At 51.4% G+C, this 21,649-nt stretch overlaps 1 protein-coding gene across 1 annotated transcript in view; it reads left to right on the forward strand.

Moving 5' to 3' along the window:
- LOC121832989 (membrane metallo-endopeptidase-like 1) overlaps nt 1–21,649 on the forward strand; it is a 148,881-nt gene that overhangs the window by 44,717 nt on the left and 82,515 nt on the right. Inside the window, exon 6 of the mRNA XM_042290369.1 lies at nt 3,888–4,082. Within this exon, the coding sequence (XP_042146303.1) occupies nt 3,888–4,082 (195 nt within the window). The remainder of the gene's footprint in view (nt 1–3,887; nt 4,083–21,649) is intronic.

Below are 21,649 nucleotides of genomic sequence, written 5' to 3' on the forward strand. Positions count from 1 at the left end.
CGCCTGTAGTAGGCACAGAGTCCGAGAAATCTTCTCACGGCCTTCTTGTCAGACGGCGGCGTAAATGCAGCTACGGCGCGGGTCTTCTCGGGGTCAGGTAGAACACCCTTGTTGTTCACGACGTGGCCAAGGAACTTTAGTTCCCCATAGGCGAAACGACACTTTGTTGGCTTGAGTGACAGGCCGGCGGTCTTGATGGCTTGAAGCACGGCTCGAAGTCGTCTGAGGTGTTCGTCGAAATCTCGTGAGAGTACCACGACATCGTCCAGGTAGACGAGGCAGCTCTGCCATTTCAGACCTGCCAGCACGGTGTCCATGACGCGCTGGAAGGTGGCTGGTGCTGTACAAAGTCCGAACGGCATCACTTTGAATTCGTATAGTCCGTCGGGAGTGACGAAGGCAGTTTTCTCCCGGTCACGTTCGTCGACTTCAATCTGCCAATAACCACTCTTCAGGTCCATCGACGAAAAATATCGGGAGTGGCGCAGTCGGTCTAACGTATCATCGATGCGGGGGAGCGGATAGACGTCCTTCTTTGTCACGGCGTTCAGTCGACGATAGTCCACGCAGAACCGCAGGGTTCCGTCCTTCTTCTTTACAAGGACGACTGGGGACGCCCATGGGCTCCTTGAGGGTTGAATGATGTCGTCGTCGAGCATCTCCTGGACTTGATCTTGAATCACTTTCCTTTCCTTTAAGGAGACCCGATACGGCGACTGGGGGACAGGAAGTGCGTCGTCGTCGGTAACAATGCGATGTTTCGCCATTGGTGTTTGGCGAATCTTTGATGTCGTGGCAAAACAGTCACTGTATTCGGCAAGGAGATCAATCAGTTGCCGGCGCTTCGTAGCTGGGAGCTCGGGGTCAATGTCGAGCGGCGGCGGCGTCGTGCTTTTCTGCTGTGGCGACGAGGTTTCCTCGGAGATTGCGGTGACCACCGCTGGCGCTTGAAGCTCCTCGACGTGGCCCACGGTGGTACCCTTCGTTAGGTGTTGCGGCTCCTCTCGAAAGTTCGTCACAAGAACAGTTGTACGTCTTTCTTGGAGATCCGTTACGCCTCTTGCGACGCCAATTCCTTTTTCGAGGAGCAGCTGGACGCTGCCTTCCAGAAGAGCTTCACCGTGCATGGCGGCGTCGGCCATAACGGTGACGAAAACACTCGACCGCGGCGGTAGGTTCACATGGTCGGCGATAACTCGGATCGCGGTTGATGTTGTGTTGGTCTCCACCGGCGGTAAAACAAGTTTCCGCAGCGTCAACTGGTTTGCCCCGAGGTCGATGACGGCGCCATACTCGCAGAGTAAGTCCATTCCGAGGATAACGTCCTTCGAACAGTCTTGCAGGACGACGAACTTCACAGGGCACGTTTCACCGTGGATCTCGACGCGAGCAGTGCATCTCCCGACTGGCGTGATGAGATGTCCTCCGGGGGTTCGTATTTGGGGTCCATCCCACGGCGTCATGACTTTTCGCAGGCAGCGAGAGAGCCTCCCACTCAAGACCGAGTAGTCTGCTCCGGTGTCCACGAGTGCCGATGAGTCGAGGCCGTCAATAACAACGTTTAAGTTGTTGGACACCGAAGCAGGAGCGTCGTTGTGATGCGTATCGTCGGGAGAGTGGGAGCGCTCCGTCGTTCGTGGAGGCTCTTTACGTCGGTCGTCTTCGGCAACTCCACCTCCAGGGGTTGCCGCGCCTAGTTTCCCCGGCGAGGAGCGAGGGGCGACAGGCTTTCACGTCGGGGTCGGTGCATTGGCGAAGCTGGACGTCGCGGTGACGGCGACCGGATCTCTCGGCGGGACGCAGGCTCGGGGGACTGGGGTCGTCGCAGGTACTCGTCGATCTCCCGAGGGCGTTCACCATACCGGGGGCGCGGGTCGCTTGGGTGGAATCCGCGCAGCCCGAGTCGACGGTATGGGCATCGGCGGTAGGTGTGGTCTGCCTCCCCGCAGTGGAAGCACAGAGGGCGTCGGTCGGGCGTTCGCCACACATCGGTCTTCCGGGGTGCACGGGGCTCCTGGCTGGCGTACTGGGGCTGGTCGTCGTGGCGTCGGTCGTGCTGCGGTGCAGGAGACTGGCGTCGGGGCGGCGCGACATAGGCGCGAGGAGGAGGCGGTGGCCGTCGGGCCACTGCGGCGTAAGTTAGCGCGGGTTCTTCGGAGACTGCTGCGCTGATGGGAGCCTCTGGTTGAATGGCTCTCTGCACCTCTTCCCGCACGACCTCAGCGACGGAGAGCGAAGCTGGTCGGTCCGCGGCGGGTAGTAGCTTTCGCAGCTCCTCCCGGACGACGTCGCGAATGATCTCGCGAATGCTTGGGATGCTGGACCCAAGGTCGCAAGCGGACGGCGGAACCGCGCTGACGCCGGGTAGCCTCTGGTAGTGGCTGGCTCGGGCTTGCAGGGCACGCTCGATGTTCGTTGCCTCGGCGACAAAGTCTTCGACAGTTGTCGGAGGGCTGCGGACAAGGCCACCAAAGATGTTTTCTCTCACGCCCCGCATAAGGATTCGTAGCTTCTTCTCCTCTGTAGCCCGAGGGTCGGCGCGGGTGCTCAGGTGCAGGACGTCCTCTACGAAGCCGGTGACACTCTCGTTGGGGCCCTGGGTTCTGGTTCGCAGTAGGTCCTCGGCTCGCTCTCGGCGGTGGTGGTTGATGAAGGTAGCCTTGAGATCGTTCTTGAAAATGTCCCACGACGTCAGGGAGGACTCATGATTCTCGTACCAGTGCTTGGCAGTCCCCTCAAGCGAAAAATAGACATTGTGTAGGCGCTGCTCGTCTGTCCAGCAATTGTGGCGGGCAACGCGTTCATACTGGTCAATCCAGTCTTCGACGTCTTCGTACTGCTCGCCGTGGAATGGAGCCGGTGTCCGAGGAGCGACGGGTAGGTAGACGACGGCAGGAGCGGCGGGGGTCTGCGACTGGTTGGCCATCGTCGGCTGCCTGGTCCTGGGTGGTAAAGGTCCGTATTCCGGGTGTAGCCCTTGGGTTCGGCGACTTGATCGAGTCTCGATCTGGTCTTCGTTGGGTCCTCGGGAGCTTGGGTTCGGACTTGCAGTGCGGGAACTTGGGGGGCTGCGCTGCACGAACATGCGGTACCCCGCACCTCCACCAAAATGTCACGGGTGGTGACTAATAAACAAGAAATAAACAGGAATAAATAAACGTTTAATGTGGCGAACTTGTGCCAAAAATAAAGGAGACAGAAGAAAGCAGAGCGTCGCGGGCGTCGAAGTCGGCGTGTCAGCAGAATCGAGCGCTAGGGCGAGACTGACTCGACAAGGTCGCGGGCGGCCTCTTATCTAGAGTGCGCCGCTATCTCGAAGATTCGGCGAAAGCGGTTCGAGCGTCGCGTGATCGGGGCGAGAATGAACGCGCACTTTCTAGAAAACAAAAGCAGGGATAAATGATAGAAGTTACGTGCGGTACATGAATAAACGGGAACTTTCTGGAGGACCGTGACCGAGCGTTTCTTTCTCAGCCTTGCGCGCGGCAATATCATCAGTCCAACCTTAGAAAACAAAGACGAAGCTGCTTCTCAATGGCCATCGCCGTAGTGATCCATAAAGACGAGGCCGAGAAGGTCTCGAAACATTGGGTCGATATTGATGACTTGGTTGGACCTTTCTTTTTGGTTAACGCACGCAACGCAACCAAATAAAAGTTTATTGACTATTTCGCCTTATTAAAAAACAAAAAAAAACAAAACATGCATGACGTCATAGGTAAGTAGAATAAATGTAGAGCTGTGGAGCTCTGAAAGTACACCTTTTCGATCAAACGTGATATATGTTTTCTTCTTTTATGCTTTTCTTTTTATTCCTATTGGCCTAAAGTCTTTGACGATCGTTGTTGCAACAATTTTACTGCATTTTTATTTTTTATTTTATGCAGGTGTCCGCTGCTTCCCCTCACGTTCTACCCTGGACAGACTGGCAAGGGCATAGAATAAGCAAAAGGAAACGAGACAAAATAAAAACGGCATACAAACAATTAATCATAAATGTTATAAGTCTAGTTCATCCAAACCGTCCTAACAAAACACAAGTAGCCGCAAGCATCATGAACTTTGAAGAACGCCTTGCAAAGGTAAGATGCGCGCGGTCATTCAACTTCGTAAATTTGCGGCGCTTAGATAATTTTGTCTAGATACTGTCATATGGAAATGCAAGAGGAAAATAATGCGGCAACTAATAAATTGGCATCAATCATTTTTTAAATACTTTAGTTTTTTACCCGACACTTCGACCATTTTTCTGTCCTTCCTTACTTAAAGCGGTATGAAGATGGCAGCTTCACAAGGCCAACCAACCTCAAGAGCTGCGTAAGCACGAAATGTGAAGGTCGATCAATCCGTAACCGCTGAACAATCATTAAAAAAAAAAAAGGCAACATATATTAGTGGTCGAACCTGATCACCGCCGTGGAAGCCGACTGCACTGCTGACAGAGTTACGGGCCCAGTAAACACCAGCTAAAGCTGAAAGCAGCCGCGCTTCTGCGGTGACGTCACTCGAATCGGTCGGTGAGCACCGCGGAAAACCGCTGAAGTGCAGGGGTCGCGAATGGATTTACCGACGTAGTATAAGATTTTTATTAACCAAAACGTTTGTCAACAGGTAAAAAGGGAAATATAAATATGTAAAGGAATTGAAATTATATTATATTACGCGGGTAGCTTACTAGGACGTACAATCATTGCTACGATATGAAAAGCAGGGTTAACGACGTTTCGAGAAAAATGCGTTTTCGCTTTAGGCAACCAACCCTTGGATGTTTTAAATCTCTAGGAGCGAGAATACAAACAAATAAAATATAATTGCACTGAAACGTCAATGCAGGAAGGGATGTCACCCGTTAAAATTCATAAGGGCAACGATCAAATAGGTGCTGATCGAACATATGTAGTTAATACATTCGTTTGTGAAAATAATTAAAATAAAGATCTTAAAAAATCATGAACTGCTGCTGTTTTAAAGTCTGCGCTGTCCTTGCAGCGTAAAATGAAACGAAATTATTAATTTAAGAAAAAAGAACATGATGTGAAAATACATGATATATCTCACCTTCGTATGCGTCGATAGCAGGGTGTTCAAATCAGGACGGTCATAGAGCCGTCATGCCTTTTTTTTTTCAGTGACATGTTTAATGGAGGATGAAAAGCATGTCTACACAATGGAATAAACATTAATTTTGCTCGAAAATTCATAGTTTTGTAAAACAAATCGCGTCCGAGGGGAGATAGAACAACGAATTTCCCAGTTGGGCGTAGATGCAAAAATTACCAGCTTGGCCTCTTGCGCAGCCATTTCGTAGTTAAATATTGTACGCCGATATTTTAAGCACATCTTAGCATGAATCATTTAGGCTGAAACGTTTTAAACATGGTATTTTACACTCTTTCCTTTTAACAAAAAGTTCGCGCTCAACATTTGTAAGGGCTTTCTGCATTGCGCTTGGATTTTTCTTAAATATTAAGGAGATCAAAATTGTGCAATATTTTAGCGGCAATTAAAACAAAGTGTTATCCTTGATTCGCTCCAAATTGCTCTCGATGAAACCTTCAAAACGGGTAATTCAAAGCCTAGAAAAACATGATCCATTATGTTTTCTTAATAACAAATATAAAAATAGACATTTAGCCAGATCTATGTTACAGTCAATTACCGTTGGAGGGTTTCTGTCTCCTCCACTAGTACTCGAGCACCGCATCCACAATGGCCGTACTTTGTGGGATTATCTCCCAGACGCCATCGAGCATTATTCGAGTTGTGATCAATATGCTTTGCCTTCTAGGCTGTAATTGGTTTATTCAGAGATGGAATTAAAAGATGTTACATTGGAATAAAAGTTTGGAATCTCCTATTTTGCCGGAGCACACAGCTTTTCAATATACATCTTTCCAAGAAACACTCGACCCCAGGGATAACAAACCGTTTTCGAGCCCAGTGACTGGGTTTGAGGCTAGGCTTTCACCGGCGTCCCTGCTATGCCTAAACGAGTGGACTGTGATTTCGACAGGCGCAGCCTGCGTAGGCGCAGTTTCAAACTATGCTGGCGGCTAAATTATCGTCTTTTTCCTCTGCATTTTGTGTTTTATGGTGAATGTAGTTTCCCGAAGACACGGAGAAAGCATTTTACCACATTTGAAAAATAAAAAAAAACAAAAGAAGGAAAAAAACAACAACTGTAAACTACTTTTGTTGGGTACGCGCGCGACAGAACAAATGCGACTGGAATGTTAGTTGTCGTTTTTTTCTTCTTTACGATAAGTTTTGACGGCGCCGCCCGGTTAACCGCGTGTCAAACGACAAAGCGCTTAGCAGTCGAAAATAATTTACAACGGAAGATAACCGAAGGGCATGCATTTTTCACGCTCACAAATTACGTGTTTACCGATGGACAGGCCACGGACATACGATTTAGCAAGTTTTAACATTCGAACAATATATTGTAGGTACCACACGATGCAGTGTTATCCGAAAATAATTTATTTGAGAAAGATCTCAAATAACACAGTCACAGTGGACGACAGTCACATATAGACGATCGGACGGAATCCAAGATGACTTTGTATTGGGGCACGTCTTGGGGAGAGCTTTCTTTTTTCACGACAGAACCAAGGCAAAGGAACGAACGCGACTGACCCGTTTCCCACCCCGACCCGGACAACTAGTTTTTGGAGATGACTGAGGATTCTAGGCGAATTATATCTGGGAGGGGGGAGAACATGTTCGCCAAATCGCGTCGAGGGTCGTTCGACGTCCTTCACCTCCTTCGTCTCCCGTGAATGTCGAGGAGAACAGCTTGAATGGCAGGCACTTACCAGCCTAATTCCTCACAATGAAAGATAACACAGAAACGGTACCCAGTGTTGGAACTTTCGCGAGGACAACATCGGATTCCCTCTGCGGCGAGGATGCACGCGAGGAGCGAGCTGAACCTTACACCACGGCTTGCCTCGGCGGAGTCGATTTACGATCGCGCGCGGGGAGCGAGATGTAAACTTCGTTCCCGCAGCGGCCGGACGCAGCCGCGAAGATCAACTGCTGGGAAAGTGGAGACGGACAGAACGAAAGCTGGAACGCTACCGATCGGAGAACGAGAATGTGGCTCGTCTGTTTGGAACGTGTGTAGTGTGTGTAGTTTAAAATAAAAGTTTTGGGGTTTGTTGAGACTGATCGATATCTCGGAACGCCAAGAAGCAACAATTGCCTCAACAAAAAAATTGGTGCCGAAATTCGGGAAAGAAACTACTGCACTACAAATGGAGCCGACGAGCAACGTGTGATCGAATCGCCAGCAGACAGACAAGGGAGCGTAACGACTGAACGGGCGAAACCTGGTAATCAACGGCAACATCTACGATAGACCGACACAAACAAGCAGCACTGCAAGCCAGGACTGAACGGCAATGGACGTCCTCAAGAAAAAACGAAAAACGCATCGGACGCAAGTAACGAGGCTCCTCAGCGAGGCACAGGATTTATTACAATCAGCTACGCCGACCGTCGATAAACTCGATATATTGATCGAACGTCTAAGCCTCGCTCGGAACCAACTCAACCACGTAGATGCCGCGATCGAGTCGTTGATTTCCGAAAAAGAAGCCGATGCAGAATTCACACAAGTGATAGATTATTCTGACAAGATCTCCACGTGCCTAGCGAAGCTCAAAAGGAAAATGAAGAGACCGGAGGACAGCCAATGAACGAGCGGGAAACCGAACGAAGAGCGGGAAGCAAGAAAGGTGACATCAAAAATCAAGCTTCCCAAATTAGAGCTCATCAAGTTTAACGGACACCGAAGAAATTGGCAGCCCTTCTGGGAGGAATTTCAGATCGCCATCCATGAAAATCCGGAACTATCGTCCTCAGAAAAATTCAACTACTTGAGGTCAGCCCTGACTGGTGATGGAGCAGCCGCCATCGCAGGACTGCACCCAACCGCTGAATGCTACGCCCACGCCGTCGAGCTCCTGCAGCAGCGGTTCGGGAACCAGGCGGAGCTGATACAGGACCACATGACAGGGCTCATGGACATCATTCAAGTGCCGTCATCGCGCACCGTCAGAGCTCTGCGGCGGGTCTACGACAGCGTCCAGGCTCACATCCGGGGCCTTCGGGCGTTGGGTGTGACGGATCAGTCATACTGTGCCATGCTCTACCCGGTTCTGCTTCGTGCGCTTCCGGACGACATGAGGCTCGAGTTCAACCACAAGATGTCTTCGGGGAACGCCGAAAACGCCACCGCTGGGGGAACATCAGCAACCGACATCGGCTCCGAGAGCCGATGTCGGTTGCTGAGCCGGGAGAAAACATCCAAGGAACAACCCGAAGACGCCGGCAGTAAGCCTGCACATTGTTTTCCCATGCATGAACATCCGAAGAGGCGCCTAAACAACGCCAAGACTCGGAACGCTACCGCTACGGCCTTGCATGGCAGGATGGACAGCATGGAATGCTTTCTTTGCAAATCAAAGGCGCACAGCACACCAGACTGTAACGCGAAGATCGAACTCAAGGAAAAGAAGCGCAGGCTGCAAGCCGATCGCCGGTGCTTCCGGTGCACAAAGCCGAACCACACGGCAAGAATGTGTCGCGGCACGCTCCGTTGTGACAGGTGTGGAGGAAGGCATGTATCCACTATGTGTGATCCAGATTACTTGCCGGGACGAGCCGCCAGCGGATCGGATGAAACGCGGAAGAAAGACAAGACGCCTCTCAACCTGCATGTGAGCGAGAAGGGCAACAAACCGGCTGTCCTTCTGCAAACCGTTACCGCGTGGGTGGAAAGCAAGAACAGAAGAATGTTGGCCCGCATTCTCTTCGACAGCGGTAGTCAGCGCTCCTTCATTACAGAGGAGCTGTCGAGGGGTCTTGGTTGCAAGCTTCTCGGAACGGAGGTTCTTATCGTCGGAGTGTTCGGTGGCAAGACTAGCGAACGAACGTACCGTAGAGTACAAGTAGTTTTGAGTAATCGTCTAACCGGCCAGACATACGAGATAGACGCCCTCGAGACCAGTTCTATCTGCGAACAAGAACTTCCAGGCCCGGATGAAGACATCCTGGTGAATATGGAGGAGCTCGGACTAACGGTTGGTGACGACCTGAACTGACGTAAGTGCAACGGAGTAGGAATAAGGATCGGAGCACTACTGGGGATGCGTTACGGGAAGAGACCGTCGACTGAGCGAGAACCTGACGGCAGTGGAGACCGCCTTCGGTTGGGCAGTACATCAACGCTCCCAGGCGACTGCAGCTGTTGTCAACTGTTCCCAAGTGATCGTCCTCAGAGCTGCCGTGAGCGACCAGGAGAACACGGCTATCCTGAGAGGATTGTGGGAGCTTGAGAGTATGGGAGTTGTGGACGCAGAGGTCCAGGATCCCTCCGATAGCGACATCATGCAGCGCTTCGAGAGAAGCATCACCAAATCTGATCGAAGATACGAAGTGAGCCTCCCTTGGAAACCTGATGTAAAGCTGGATTGCAGCCGAGAGATGGCTTGGAACAGACTCGAAAGCCAACGAAAGAGGCTGAGCAAGAATCCTGAGCTCATGCAGAGATATGATCAGGCAGTCCGGCTTTACGTCGAGAACGGAATGGCTGAGAGGGTCGAGAGAGAAGATAACTCCGGTGAACGCGTGCACTACATGCCCCACCAGGCTGTTCTGCGAGGAGGCAGCAGTACGACGAAGATGAGAATCGTTTTCGACGCGTCTTTGCAGGGACCGAACTGCAAGTCACTAAACGACAACCTGGAGAGCGGTCCGAACCTGAACCCAGACCTTGTTAGCCTGCTTCTCAACTTCAGGCAACACCCGATGGCACTGGTTGCGGACGTCGAAAAGGCCTTCCTTCAAATTGAAGTAAACGCGGAGGATCGCAATGCTCTGCGATTCCTCTGGTACAAAAAACTTCCTCAACCGAACCAGACAACTCCGGATGTGGAAGTTTGGCGTATGACGAGGGTCATTTTCGGAGCCACGTCCAGCCCCTTTCTGTTGGCTGCGACCCTACGACATCATTTCAATGAAATGGAGAGCGTATTCCCCAAGACAGCAGAGCGACTGGGTAGATCGGTCTACGTTGACGACCTCTTGACGGGCGCGGAAAGTGAAGAGGACGCCCGGACATTCTGCAACGAGGCGATCGAGATATTTGGAGCGGCGGGGATGAAGCTCCATAAGTGGGGCTCCAATAGCGCAGCCCTGTCGAAAATGCTCGAAGACAAGGTCCCGATGAGAGACCATTGGGACAACAGACGGGTGTGTTCAAGGTACTCGGTCTGACGTGGAAGCCGAATGAAGACAGCCTTTCCTTTTCGGCAGAACACGTGATTGAGTTTGCCCGCCAACGAAGAAACACCAAGATGTTTCGTGCTCCAGACGACAGCTCGACTCTATGACCCCCTTGGTTTCCCCTCCCCCTTTGTGGTGCGAGCCAAGATCTTGTTTCAGAAAATCTGGAAGCTGAACCTGCGCTGGGACGATACACTGCCGGAAGAACTGATGAGTGGCTGGAACAACTGGTGCGACGAGCTCACCACACTTCAGCAAATTAACGTGCCCAGATTCTACGACAGCGAGCTGAAGGGAAACGTTGTACATCGAACGTTACACGTGTTCTCTGATGCCAGCACCTCCGTATACGGATCCATGATCTTTATCTGCTCAACGGATGACACCGGAGAAATGACCGCGACACTCTTACTGGCTAAGTGCCGCGTGTCCTCTCTGAAGGAAATCTGCCTTGTTAGATTAAAGCTCATGGCATGCTTGATTGGATCGAGGCTGTTTAAGTACGTAAGGACACACCTCGAAATCAAAGTGGATGAAGTCCACTTCTGGACCGATTCCATGATCGATCTGCATTGGATTAGGGTGGAAGACGTTCGGGAGAAATTGAGTACAAGAAATTCAAGCAAACAGTGAGAAGGCAATGTGGCACCACTTCCCGGTGAAGGAAAATCCTGCCGACCTGATGACACGAGGGCTGTCCGCGGATCGACTGCTGTCTGCACCGCTCTGGTGGAACGGACCAAGTTGGTTGCTACTGTCCGCGACAGAGTGGCCTGGGTAAAGTGACGAGGAGCTTTCCTACGACGGGCTCGAGGAGAGGACTCCAAGAGCAAAGCTCTTCGAGGTAACTGCAACTGTACCGGAAGAGTTGCTCGACATCTCAAGATTCAACTCGGCCTTGACACTCCACAGAACAACGACCTGGATTTTACGGTTCATCTATAACCTCAGATCGCCAGAAAAAAGGATGGGACCACTGACAGCCGAGGAGATCCACGTAGCGCAAACACACTGGATAACATGAGCACAAAGATCAGCGTTTGCCTCCGATATTGATTGTACAGCAAAAAGAATGTCGCCCCCACCTGGGTCGCTTTTGCGTGACTTTCGCACTTTCATCGATGAAGAGGGATTGCTGAGGATCAGCGGTCTACTTCAGTCATCGAACCTGACGCAAGAAGAACGCCACCCCTTGTACTGCCTAAGGAGCATCGATACTTAACGTTGCTGACTGTCGACGCCCATCGCCAGGTACTGCACGCGGGAGCCAGGGACACTCTCGTGCAGCTGCGCGATAAGTACTGGATCCTCCGCGGAAGACACCTGGTAAAGAAAGTGGTGCGTGCGTGTGTGACCTGCCAGCGATTCAACGCGACTCCTGCAAGTGCTCGAACAGGACCCTTGCCGGCGGATCGTACAACGCGAGCGGACCCGTTTGAAGTAGTGGGCACAGACTTTGCGGGCCCCTGTATGTTAAGGCGAACGACCTCACCAGCAAATGTTACGTGCTGTTGTTTACATGTGCGGTCACCCGAGCGGTCCATTTAGAGTTAGTTACAGACATGTCGACAAAGAGCTTTCTGTACGCCTTTCGCTGATTTGTGTCGCGGAGAGGGGTATGCCGCGTCATTTATTCGGATAACGCTTTGACATATAAGCGGGCCTCAAAACAGCTAAGTGAACTGTGGAAGACACTCCGACACCATGATGTGATTCAGCATTTTGCCAATGCTGGCATAGAGTGGCGATTTATTGTCGAACGAGCGCCATGGTGGGGAGGTTTTTATGAGAGGCTCGTGCGCTCAGTAAAGGTGTCATTGAGGAAAGTGATCGGAAAGAAATGCCTGGGCTCGGAGGAATTGGCCACGGTTCTCATCGAAATCGAAGCTTTGGTAAACTCGAGACCATTGACCTTTGTATTGTTGTGACCGAGGAGTTCCCCAGGCAGCCTCAGGCAGGGCCAGGCGAGGACAGGAACCGCAGGCCGACTCCAGGCAGGGACATCAAGAGACGGGAGGGTGTCTCGCGATAAACTCTGTTTTAATACATATGTACAGAAGTTTCTTGTTCGTCGGAGAGCACACCTTGCGGCCTCTCGTTTGCTCTTTTTATACAGTCGCTGTTGATTTTCCCGCGGTTGGCAGCCAATGGGGGCCGAACTGCCAACGAACGTCATGTTCAGGCCCCGCCCCCACTCATCCTCTCGAGCGCGCACACACACACACGCACACACTGCAGCGTCGGACGGGCTTCCCAATCCGGCGCCGGGGCATTCTTGACCTCGATAAGCCGCGCCAGGAGTTGGTGACGAAGGGTCCCCTGTCAGCTCGTGAGACGTTGACCGTGATGGAGATGATCCCCTCATTATGCGGCGTCGTGGCTCGGGAAAGGTTTAGCGGGATAATCCGCAAGTGGCGCCGGACGAAAACTTGAGCCGAACGTACTCGGCCGGAAGTCCCGCCGCCGGCGTCATCCCCCGGAATCCTCTCCCGGTAGGGCAGCTGGTTCCTGGATGGACTGACACCCGCAGCCAGAGAGAAGAGTCCGGCTCAGCTCCGCTCCCAGGTGTGGCGGCGTCCACGCGGCGCCGGGCGACGTGTTCTGTCAACAACGGCTCAGACGGCCGGTCGCCGATCCTAAATGCGAAGGCCAAACCCCGCCGGGTGGACAAGAAGGGGAGGCGAAGGAAGGACGTGACCTTCGCCAAGGCCCATCGCAACAACATCTCCGCCGCCACTGAGCTCATCAGGAGGGCGGCAGTCCCACACTGCTGCGCTGACTCGATGAGTGCCTCGCTTTCTTGGGAGAGGTTCCGGTGTTCATCTCCTGCCTTGAGACGTAGGCGAGGGTCGGGTCCGAATCTCTGGAGTGGGGGACCTCAACTCAGGTCATAAGAGGAAGGCGTGGGCGAGACAAACATAGCAAGTCACGATCCCAGTAGCGACAAGTGCTTCGCTTTCCTCCCCCGATCCGCCAGACCAAAAAATTAAGACAACCCCCCTCCACCTACTACCTAAAATCTCCCTCACTCGACACTCGAGCTCAGGCTGTCAATAAGCCCTTTAAAGTAAACCATACCCTAAACCAGGCAAACAGAAACAAAAGTTATGGTAGCGTGCTTTGACATAAAAACACAAACACAAAATCAAGATGACTCTTTCCAAGGATTTGAAACAAACAAAAAAACTTTACAAATTTGTGCAATCCGATCATGGAGCTCGTTCACGTCTTAGAAGCCCCGGCTTAGAAAATCAGCGTTCCTCTTTTAGCTGTGCCCCTTTTTACCTCGCCTCGAAGGCTTACTACCGTGAAGCGAGATAAACTTTAGAGCTTGCTAACACATCGCACTGCGGCTCAACAAAACGCGAAAACGGACTCCCGTGAAAAGAACACATTACGTACCGTTACGTAACTTACATAGGACATATCCCTATTAAATTCAAGCGCCTCCTCCATAAGGCAAACTATACCGAGGATAAAACCGCTTTAAAAGAACTCTACCGCCGACACAACGAACTGACGCCGAACAACAGGCAAAACTCAGACTCCCGAAAAAAGAAAAGCTATTCATACCACTTACTAAGCCGACTTCAGGAAAAGACATCCAAATTAAGCCTTCCTTTTTTTCTGGCGGCCTCTGCCTCGTCTGCTTTCACTGGCGAGAACTTGCGCTCTAACCCACACCCAGTCTGTTCTCGGTGCCACTCTCACCAGAAAAGCCCTGGTCCCCAGACTCGAAAGTTTCCTCAAAGCCACAGTCGGAAAGTTCTGACTTGATTTCCGCATCTGACTTAATCTCCCGCTGAAGAACAAGCTGCGAGGCGAGCACGTACTCATAGGACCCGAGGTACTTGGACGAGATTGAGGATTTGTCCAGCAAGGTTCCTGCATTCTGTTGATCATCTCTTCTCGTCGTGGAAGCATGAGACAAATGTGACGGCTTGACTCTCGGCTTCCTTACGCTGCGTGACTCCTCGCAGCCTTCGTTCTTCTCGTCCGAGCGGCTCTGTCTCGTCATTGCCGCATCTAGTGTAGATTTGCTGGTGTCGCCTCCAAGCCCGTTGCTCGCACTTCCGGTCTGGATCGATGGCTCCTTGTGATAGGTGTCCTGGCGTTTGCTTTCTTCCGGCCTCGAAGAGAACTTTCTGGAGTTGCGCGCACTGAGCCTTTTAAAGCGCCACTGCTTCGAATCTTTTTGCTTTTTCAGCTTCGGCTTCTTAGCGTCACCGCTGTGCTCCTTGCTCCTCCAGCCGCTGTCGGTTGGTGCTTTCTTGGGGGGATATCTTCACGATTTCCGTCTCCCAGCCCAGACGACGGCTTTCTCTTTCTGGAGTTGCTTCTTTTCAGCTTCTGGTGACGTTGTTGATTGGATGGGGCCGGGCCGGATTGGAAGGCACCGACCCTGCGCAGCCTTCTCTTCTTGTGTCTCTTTTAAATGAACGGCCCGCTCATGTCGGCGCCTGAATTGTCGCCATCAGACTTGCCGTGCCATAATCGGGATGACCTCTCGGACCGCCTGCGCTTCGGATCCTCTCGCTTGCCCAGACTTGACTCTTCCTTGTCGCAGCCAAGCCCCTTGCTTTCGCAACCGCTGTCCGTAAATACTTCCTTGGGATGAATATCCGCGGGATTTCTGTGTCCCAGTCTCGACGACAGCTCCCTTCTGCGAGACTCGCCTTCGCCAGATTTCCAAAACTGCCCTTCATCAGAAATGTCCGCACCAGGACGGAGAACGCTGATCTCGGGCTGCCTCTTCCTCCTATGTCTTTTCCGTCTGGACGGACACCCGATGTCGTTCTGCGATGGAGACGAAGTATTCGAGGGACCCTGCTCCGGATTTTCCTCATCCAGCCTGGTTCTCTCCGCGCTCCCCTTGGATCCCTTTTTCTTGCAGCCGCCGCCGGCTGATGGATCCTTGGGATGGGTGCCTCCGCGCTTCCCCCTTTCCGGCCTGGACGACTTCTGCTTCTGGCTCGACGCGTCGCGCCTCTGTTGACGGTGCTGATCAGAATCGTTCGGAGCAGGACGGAAAACACTGACCCTGCGCTGCTTCCTCTTCTGTTCCTTCTTTCCAGAAGGACGGCTCGAACAGGACGCTTTTTCTGAGCACCCCTGACTCTGGTCTCGCTCGTCCAGCCCCGGCTTGATCTCGGAGTTCCACGGGGGACGGCCAGGACGACCCACTTCCTGCTCCGCCTCCCCATCCGCTGACTTCTCCACGTTGCTTTCCTCGAGTTGGATAGACTTCCGCGGCGGCATCACCATGCTGGCCTTGTCTTCGTCCCCCAGGAAGCAGACGTCAGAGGCTTGAGAGGCCTCTTCTCTTCTTTTGGCGGGATCCCCTCCAACTTCCAGCGCTTCAGGTCTGGAGTCGGCGTTGTGCGGAACGGCGTCGGTAGTCCCGTCGGCACGAAGACCTTGGTCGTCGGTTAAATTGAACTCTTCCTCTTCAACCTTTTCTTTCTGACCCACCGTCTCTGCCGCTACCTGACGCGTTCTAGCTCCGCTTAGTGCAACCGCTCTTTCCCTCCTGGACACAAGGTCTTTTTCTCGTGGCTTCGGATCACCCTCGTACGTGAACCAATGAGGAAATGTCGCTGCTAGGTACTTCGAGTCTGTGACCTCTACTACTACCGTTCTTCTTTGAGACCGAACTTCCTGCATCAACGTTTCAATCTCGAGCCTTTTCTCCGCCAATTCACGAACCCGCTTCTCGCGTTCACGTTCGCGTTTTTCGTCCCGCTCCTGCTTTTCAGCCTTCGCTCTTTCGTCCCGCTCCCGCTTTTCAGCCTTCGCTCTTTCGTCCCGCTCCTGAATCAGCTCCCAAGCCTCCTGAAGCTCTACGTCGGACACTTCCTTTTCGCGAAGTAGCTCCATGATCGGCTTCCTTCGCTTTGCCTGCCCCACGCTTATACCAAGCTCCTCGCATACCGCCACCAACTCAGGAATGCGTAGCTTATTGACTTCCATGATCCCGAGTGTCGCAATCTCCCTCCCCTATCAAACTCAGTCAGCTTGAACTTCGCGTTTTCTGAGCCGAAAGGGCAGCCTTCTACTCGCGTACCTAACACTGAGCAAAATGTCTGGCAAATCAAGGGAAAATTGCAAAGCACTCACCCGTACCAGGAACCATGAGCAGGCACGTCATCCCGCCGCTGCCAACCAGTTGTTGCGACCGAGGAGTTCCCCAGGCAGCCTCAGGCAGGGCCAGGCGAGGACAGGAACCGCAGGCCGACTCCAGGCAGGGACATCAGGAGACGGGAGGGTGTCTCGCGATAAACTCTGTTTTAATACATATGTACAGAAGTTTCTTGTTCGTCGGAGAGCACACCTTGCGGCCTCTCGTTTGCTCTTTTTATACAGTCGCTGTTGATTTTCCAGCGGTTGGCAGCCAATGGTGGCCGAACTGCCAACGAACGTCATGTTCAGGCCCCGCCCCCACTCATCCTCTCGAGCGCGCACACACACACACGCACACACTGCAGCGTCGGACGGGCTTCCCAATCCGGCGCCGGGGCATTCTTGACCTCGATAAGCCGCGCCAGGAGTTGGTGACGAAGGGTCCGCTGTCAGCTCGTGAGACGTTGACCGTGATGGAGATGATCCCCTCATTATGCGGCGTCGTGGCTCGGGAAAGGTTTAGCGGGATAATCCGCAAGTGGCGCCGGACGAAAACTTGAGCCGAACGTACTCGGCCGGAAGTCCCGCCGCCGGCGTCATCCCCCGGAATCCTCTCCCGGTAGGGCAGCTGGTTCCTGGATGGACTGACACCCGCAGCCAGAGAGAAGAGTCCGGCTCAGCTCCGCTCCCAGGTGTGGCGGCGTCCACGCGGCGCCGGGCGACGTGTTCTGTCAATAACGGCTCAGACGGCCGGTCGCCAATCCTAAATGCGAAGGCCAAACCCCGCCGGGTGGACAAGAAGGGGAGGCGAAGGAAGGACGTGACCTTCGCCAAGGCCCATCGCAACAGTATACAGCGAGGTTGGGGAGGGCAACCCTCTCACGCCGGCGAGCTTTCTAATCGGTAGACGGCTGACGGCGCTGCCGGCGGCCGGGGGAGAGCCGCTCGCCTCGACACCGGAGACACTTCGCTTTCTGTGGCGAAAATGAAAACGGATCCTAAATTTATTTTGGGGGACGTCGGGGGCGGAATACCTCCGAGAACTGAGGTCTGGTTATTCTAGTCACCAAAGGCAGTCCCCTACGCCCCGAGTGGGCCAGTTGGTCCTTTTGAAAGAGGCACTTCCACGACTGCTTTGGAAGCTTGGAAAGGTTGAGAAGGTATTTTATGGACGCGATGCAAGGGTTCGTTCATGCGAGATTCGCGCACATCGCGGCACAGTATTGTGAAGGCCAGTGCAACTAATCTACCCCCTAGAAATGACGGAACTCTAGATTGTGCTCGCGCCCATTCGGTGGGGAATGTGTTGGAACTTTCGCGAGGACGGCATCGGATTCCCTCTGCGGAGAGTATGCACGGGAGGAGCGAGCTGAACCTTACACCACGGCTTGCCTCGGCGGAGTCTATTTACGATCGCGCGCGGAAGACGAGATGTAAACTTCGTACCCGCAGCGGCCGGGCGCAGCCGCGAAGATCAACTGCTGGGAAAGTGGAGACGGACAGTACGAAAGCTGGAACGCTACCGATCGGAGAATGAGAATGTGGCTCGTGTGTTTGGAACGTGTGTAGTGTGTGTAGTTTAAAATAAAAGTGTTGGGGTTTGTTGAGACTGATCGATATCTCGGAACGCCAAGAAGCAACAATTCCCTCAACACCCAGCACGCATAAAAAAAATTAAGTGAAAACTTTCAAGAGGGGCGAGAAAACGTCGAATGCGAAACCGCAAGAACGTAGGTAGAGAACCGCGCTGAGCGGGTCTTCACAGTCCAAGAGAGTGGCAGAAAAGTTCTAGCTGATAGGGGGCGCAATAGTCGCATCAGCCACATCAGCATCAGCAACATGGCGGCGGCCTAGGAGCGTTTTTTGGAAAGTTGTATAGTGCCCACCGGCGGCTACGCACTTCCCGCTAAATTTAGCGGAGAACATTTCCCGCTAAAATCCCCGCTAGGTTTAGAGGAAAACGTTCTCACTAACTTTAGCGAAAAAACTTCGCGCCATAATTGCGCCATAATTTGCAGGAAAATGTCCTCTTGTGACGTCACACGTGTTGTCACGTGTGATGTCATTATGGGAAACATCCCATAATGCAACGCGCGGTTGCGCCGTCGGCGTCCGCCGCTCAAGCTGGAAACGGGCGCCTTTGAGCTGCGCTCTAAAATTTGTTTGAAAACAAATAATAGTCATGACACTAGCATGACCTTTCTTATTGAACACAGCAAGCACCAGATTTCCTCGAGGGATCGCCCGCACCCATGCTTTTCGCAGTTCTTTGTACTCCGGGATCTGCAATAGAGACACTTTCGTCGAGGACGTTTCAGAGTTGCCATGGCACTCAAGAACACATCATTTATGAGGCATGACTGGCCCTAATGCTGCCCGTAACTCGCCAACCCCCACGCGCTAACCACCGTATACACCAAACGCAAAAGAGAGGGCAAGAGCACTTCGCGAAAAATCCGATTCGCACAGTTGCGTCAAGTCCGACCGAGTGCATCTGCAACCGGTTTTTAAGCCTCTTACGACCGCGCCGCGCAGCAATAATGACGTTTGTAGGTGGCTTGAAACCCGGGTGTCATAGCAGTACGTAACAGGATTAACGTCGAAAGCCGTTGCAGTCGCACTTGACACAAGTTTGTGAACCAGTCTTAATACCGCCGCAAGTGTTCCTTGCAAGAACAGGCAAAATGGTCAATAAGGAACTTCCCTGGGAAAGTTGAAGCCAAAGTAAGGTAAAAAAAGGAACATTTTTTATTTGGCGTTTTGAGTGAAAGCAAATATAAGAGAAAGAAAAGATCATGTGTTGCGGAAAAGCCTCCCCTTCAGGTTGGCCCACTCGTCGTAAATCTGTGACGTCACAACTCGGAGCGCTCGGGGTTTAGCTCTAGGTGGTGTTGACCAAGCACGCAGGAACGGGAGGAGCAGTAACAGGTGGTGTGATAAAGGGCGCGGAGCGTAGAGGGGTAGAAAGATCAAGAAAGTGAAGAAAAACATGAATTGTGGAAAGAGCGGGCGGAACGCGGAGGAGTGGAAAGTTCAGAAAATTGTGCTTCGCCCCTTTTGGTGACCCAGACAATTCAGCACCAAGGCGTTGTATCCGGGTGAGGCTAAAGACAAACGCGCTCAGTGTCACAAGAAGACAAGGCGTGATGTAATCTGCTTCCATACAAACCACTGTCCTACACATCATTGGTATTAAAAGTACCGCCCACTCCAGGCACTGAAAGACTAATGGTCATCCTGCCCCAGCACCACCCAAACTAAGAGCACGAACTACCCTAAAAAGTTACCGCATGTAAACATGTTTCGCAGAATCACCAAACATGCTGCTAATTCCTTAAAAGAGGCTTTGGGCGTAAGAATGATGAAGTACTCTAATGTGCAACTCGCTACCTGGTGCATTGCCAAGAGGTAGCAAAGCAAGCACAACCGGCTTTTGAGGCCGCTAGTAGACAAGAACGAGCTGTAAGAAGAACAAATGCATTGACATCAGTGGTCATCCTCGAATAAAATCGTTTTTTGGACTTATATTTTTTCTATTTTATTTTCGTGCCAGTGTAATTTGTGTGCACTTATTTTAATTAAGAATAAGCTATTTTTTGGCTCTCCGTGATGCCGGCCATCCCTAGATATTTGATTTGTGATTCTTTCGCTTCTTTGTCAACGTAATAATGAGAGACTTGAACATGGGTTGTGTGCGACTCCAGCCGAGTCGGCTACACATACCAAACATGACAAAAATTCACATAATGCGTGTAAAAACGACACATACACTAGATGGTCTCACTAGAAGATCTCATTAAGACTCTGTAGTGCATATGTCGTTTTTACCCACAGTCTCGAAGTTCTGCATGCTTATATTCACCAGCTTGTTTGCGCCGTTATATTCAGTGCGCATTATTTTATTTTTAATCTAAGGTCAAGCTCATGGAACAATATAGCTGCGCGTTAAATCATCTACGGTTAACGTAAAGAACGCTGTAGGTAGCATGTGGAATCTAGTAGGATGCGAAGAATAGAAATTATGTTCACATAAAAACATTAGTTTGTAAATTATGCATGACGCTTCTTAGAGTCAAAATGTCGGTTTGAGGATATATATGAAATGCAAATTATTCTTATTAGAATCAGAGTTCTGTGTACATGTTAAGTAGATATACACTTGGTAAAGTACCTGCCAAGTTAGCTCTATCAGAATCGATTACATCCACGCTTCGAAGAAGGAAACCTTCATCGAATGTTCTTTTTTGTACTAACCAGGAACACAATTCTTCACAGAATCGTCCGCGAGCCTGCTTCGATTTTGGTTAACTAACCTTTTGTCCCGTTCCATTTTCGGGGCATTCGGATCACGCATATTCTCCCTCGAGTTTGGCAAGTTGTACGCCCCTGTCACTTTTTCGTTCTATATAACGCCGAGTTTTTGCCTAACACCAAAAAACTGAAGCAAAAAAAAAAAAAAAAACACTCAATTATGTAAAAAGATATATACCCCCCTCCCCCCCCCCCTACCCCTCCCCCCCGGCGAAGAAGAAAACTAAACAAAACAAGAACACTTCGACAGTTATTTAATTTCTGCGTGTTGTGCTCAGAATTATTAAGAGCAAAGATTGATTATGACACGCCAAAATTAAATACACAGTCCAAGAGGGCGCAGAGGTTGGTCATTTGATTTGTTGGAGTATCTTTTGGAAAGCGCCAGGTTTAAATACTGAAATAAAGGTTAAACCGCAGACGAGATGGTGCAGCATTATAACAGTTAACCTTGAAACAAAGAAAACAAAGAGGACGTACACACCACCATCTCATTACCAGTACAGCAAACACCTGTAAATTCATTTTCACAAACATCCTTCTCCTCTTGTCATCTTCCAATTGAGCGATGCAGATCCTAATGGCATGCGCGCACAACACTGAGAAAGCCTCGAGCACTTGGAAACAGGTCTGAAACCAGTTTCCGAATAACAAGTGCTTGCGGGACAAACTTTATTCACAAAATAAACAAACAGCCGAGTGACGACGTACTTGGGACTAGACAGACAAACGCTCTCGTGTATTGTCATTCAAGGTCAATGAGGGCATGCTAATAGAATTTCCGGCGCTCGTAATCTCAAGTGTGACGTAATCACCCTCTTAAATTGACAATTTTCTATGCGAAGCACAATCGTCTGCTTTTAATATAAATCCCTAAAAATAAAGTGGCGAATAATTTGCAGCTTTTAGGGTCGCAGCTAAAACT

Source organism: Ixodes scapularis, unplaced genomic scaffold, assembly GCF_016920785.2.
Source record: "Ixodes scapularis isolate PalLabHiFi unplaced genomic scaffold, ASM1692078v2 PGA_scaffold1__304_contigs__length_218370807, whole genome shotgun sequence".
NCBI classification, from domain to species: domain Eukaryota; kingdom Metazoa; phylum Arthropoda; class Arachnida; order Ixodida; family Ixodidae; genus Ixodes; species Ixodes scapularis.